The sequence below is a fragment of the Aspergillus udagawae genome (assembly GCF_001078395.1).
Source record: "Aspergillus udagawae IFM 46973 DNA, scaffold_9, whole genome shotgun sequence".
Taxonomy (NCBI): Eukaryota; Fungi; Ascomycota; class Eurotiomycetes; order Eurotiales; family Aspergillaceae; genus Aspergillus; species Aspergillus udagawae.
In genome coordinates, this window is record NW_025091272.1 from 11484 (window position 1) to 14981 (window position 3498).

The 3498-nt window shown below is 38.5% G+C and overlaps 1 protein-coding gene across 1 annotated transcript; it reads right to left on the reverse strand.

The window, feature by feature from the left end:
- Nucleotides 1–385: 385 nt before the first annotated feature.
- On the reverse strand, nucleotides 386–1524 carry Aud_010242 (electron carrier; the record flags this gene model as incomplete). Its single annotated transcript, XM_043295085.1, has 3 exons — nucleotides 386–463; nucleotides 531–760; nucleotides 870–1524. 3 exons carry the CDS (start codon nucleotides 1522–1524, stop codon nucleotides 386–388), a joined length of 963 nt encoding a protein of 320 aa, XP_043151020.1.
- Nucleotides 1525–3498: the final 1974 nt, after the last annotated feature.

Sequence of the window (3498 nt, forward strand, 5' to 3'; positions counted from 1 at the left end):
GTTAGTAATAATACTAATTCATCCTTATTCTTACTAAAGAATACCTATATATGCTCCCACCATGCTGACCCATATATAACCAACTTCTAATCTGACTTTATTGCCAGTCCTACATATATAAAATAATATAAATAGTTGACTGTATGATCCCATTTTCTTACAACATATTTCTAAATAGCACCATGGAAACATATACAACCAAGTCCAACCCAAGAGGAGAAGAATTTAGGAGTATCAGAATAAAATGCATGTACTAGCAACCAGCCATGTATACCAGCGTTATACATTTAACTATTATTTATGAGGTCATGAAATAAGGTATCATTCCTTGCACATTGCACATAATATTATAATATGATGACAATAGCTACAAGTAGTGATATACTTAGAGCTGAACATCATTATTAAGAAGCCGAACTTCCTCACCAGGCTGAAATGCAGGGAGGCCAATAAAAGGGCAGCCCTACAGATGATAGCACGTATGGTCAGACACCATTCCAACGAGAGAGGGACGTTTAGAGAGTTCATACCTCACAGCGAAAAGCATCACCTAGGGAGCAATTTCCACAGCTCCCGACCTTTCCCTGCACAGTGAAATCAACCTCAGCCAGATCACCATGTAACAACTTCATTGCGTCAAGTTGCTCGTCAGCATCAGCTCTCTTGGCTGCATCCTCCTCCTCTAATTTCTGCGCGAGGCCGCAAGTACAATCCTTACAAGCTCGGCGGCGCTTCCCTGCTTTGGGACGGCATTCTGGCGCTGATCCACCTGTCAGTTATGGTTGATGGACACATAAACTCAAGTCGGACGATAAGGGTCCCAAAAATGCCTAGATGATAATTACGTCACATGAAAGAAGAACACTTACGCTGTATGATTGGTGCTGAAAGTTCACTGTCATCCAGAAGATTGTCCTCGTCGATAAGTTCATCATCAGAAACCTCATTATTATCCATTGTAGCTGCAGAAACAATGTTCTCAGGAGATTTTTGAGACCCAGCAACAGTGACTCTATCATCGCCACTGGGGGTTTTACCTTCGAAAACCCCAAGTGGGAACGGGTGTTCTGCAGCTGATTCCTCCAAACTAGGTGGTGCTCCAGCATGGTTGTGTTTCCTCCCAAGCCGCAATGGAACAGCCTGGATCTCCTCGATATCAGGTTTCACGTATTTGCCATTGCCAACATTTATAAGCCCAGCGAGAATCGCTTCGTTGTGATCAAAGGCAACCCCAGACACTGCATCCTGACCGTAAATATACCCACCTCTTCTGAGAGATTTAATAATTTGATTGAATGTCTGGCGGTTTATAAGTTTCAGACTCTCAGAAAAGGAGTTATCTCCACCTGCTAGGATGACGATACTGGAGTATGTTGAGTCTGGCAATGAGGCAAGACCAAGGGCCAAACGGTCAAGCATCTGAAGATCAGTTGCATTGCGATTGTATGATTGAAGGGTCTCATTTAATTTCCCAGGTTGAGATGAGAGGGATGGGGGGGATAGTAAAAGAGTTTGTTTAGCCATCGAATGCCTCGAGATTTGTTTGCATTTAACAAAATTAGGACCTCCTATCCTTGATAAGAGTGAAGACTGACATGGCCATCTTTCTCCTAAATATTTGTATTATTAATACAGGTTCACATTGATATGGTATCAGACAACTGTAGATGAGTACAACCTGCTTAGTAATAATGATTATACTGGTAATTTTTGTTTTCCACTCTGTAAATTATTACCATGACGGGCCTGTATATTGTATACAGGGCTGCTAGCTGCTAAATCTCCCAGCAGCCTTTGCTGCTTTAGACTCTCATTCCCTAACTCATCTACTAATATGTATCTAATCCTAAGCACTAGATATTAAGCCGGTGAAGGTATCTTATGTGTGGATGCCAGAGTATGATCCCACCTAACAGTTGGAATATGGAAGGTCTTTTTACCTTAAGAGTGCTGCGGCCCAGCATCAGGGTTCTTGCACTAAAGCTAGTTGATTTAGTCGCTATATATACTTAACATATCCCATGCCTAAGTAAGCAGGTAATATACATAAACAGCCAGCCTCTTTAGGTTTGACTATACCTTATCATGTATTTTTATCATGGGGGAATAACAGTGGAGAATGCTTAATGATTAGCTAAATAATAACTTAATAATAATTAATTTCACAGCATGATCCATGCAAAATCCCCTTTCTGGAGCTAGCCTCTAAGCCCTCTATAGTCTATAACTCCTCCTTCAGACCCCTTAAAGCGGCACTCACGATTTCGCCCCGGGAACCAAGGGAAGCTATGGGTTCGGCATAGCCTAGGTGCCTAAGACACCATACCATGTACGCGGGCGATGCCACGGTGCCAGTCTGCAAAGACAGCTGCTCTTTAGATAGTCACCACTCACTAGAAGCCTCCAGCATGGCCCTAGCTTGGCGCCGAGAAACAGAGTAAGGAATCAGTCAATCAATCAATCAATCAATCAATCAGCCAGGCCTCTTAAGGCCTCTCTGTTCTCTACCACCTTTCTAAAGTTCTTAAATTTATCCTAGAGTTACATTCAGTTCGAGTTCAGAATGAGTTCAACCTTAGAACCAAACTCTGGTTAATCATTATTCACTAGGAGGACTATTTTACTTAGTAATTACTACTTTCTATGATGTCTCTATAAATTCCAACATCACCAGGTAGCCTATAAAGTTGCATTTAGTCTGAGTTCAGGTGAGTTCAAACCTGGTTGGCACTGAACTGCTGCATTCTGCACAGTAAGTCTAAATTTTAAAAACTAGAACTAACCCTGACCTATTCCAATTTAGTGTGAGTTTCACCACAAAAAACTGCTACTAGGCCTAGCTAGGCCTCTACTAATTAACCATGGTTGGATTTAGTTTGAGTTAGTTTTAATTTAGGTTAGATAAATAGTAAGATTTTAATTGTTTTTAGAATTTAATTTCTCCTATATTAGGCTATGCTAGGGGCCTCTTGAATATCCTATAGATATTAATAATTTTATATAGAATATACAGTAGTTATAGTTATCTTGATGATTTGATCTATATCTGAAATTTTAATCTGATATATATACTCCTAATATCAGTAGGATATATATAGGGTGGCTGTTGGCCTACCCCCTACCCTTATATGATTTAAAGACTCTATACCCACTATAATAAATAATTATCTATCTAGTAGTATGTCTAGATTAAGTAATTACATGATGCTTAATTCCTGGGAAGTTTCAAACATTCTATGAAGTGGTGGAATTACTATAGATTAATTATTTTTAATCTTCTTAGACTATCTAGATACCTTAAGTAATAATTATTTTATTATAGAATATCTCTTAACTCTTCCCTAGTATAATATTATAGTTATAAATATAATAGACTATTCTAAGTCCTCTAAAAGGTAACTAATAATATAATTAGTAGATAACTATAAAGAATAGTATCAATTATATTATTAAGATTATTTTAATAAATTTAAATAATTATTAATAATCCTAATTCTA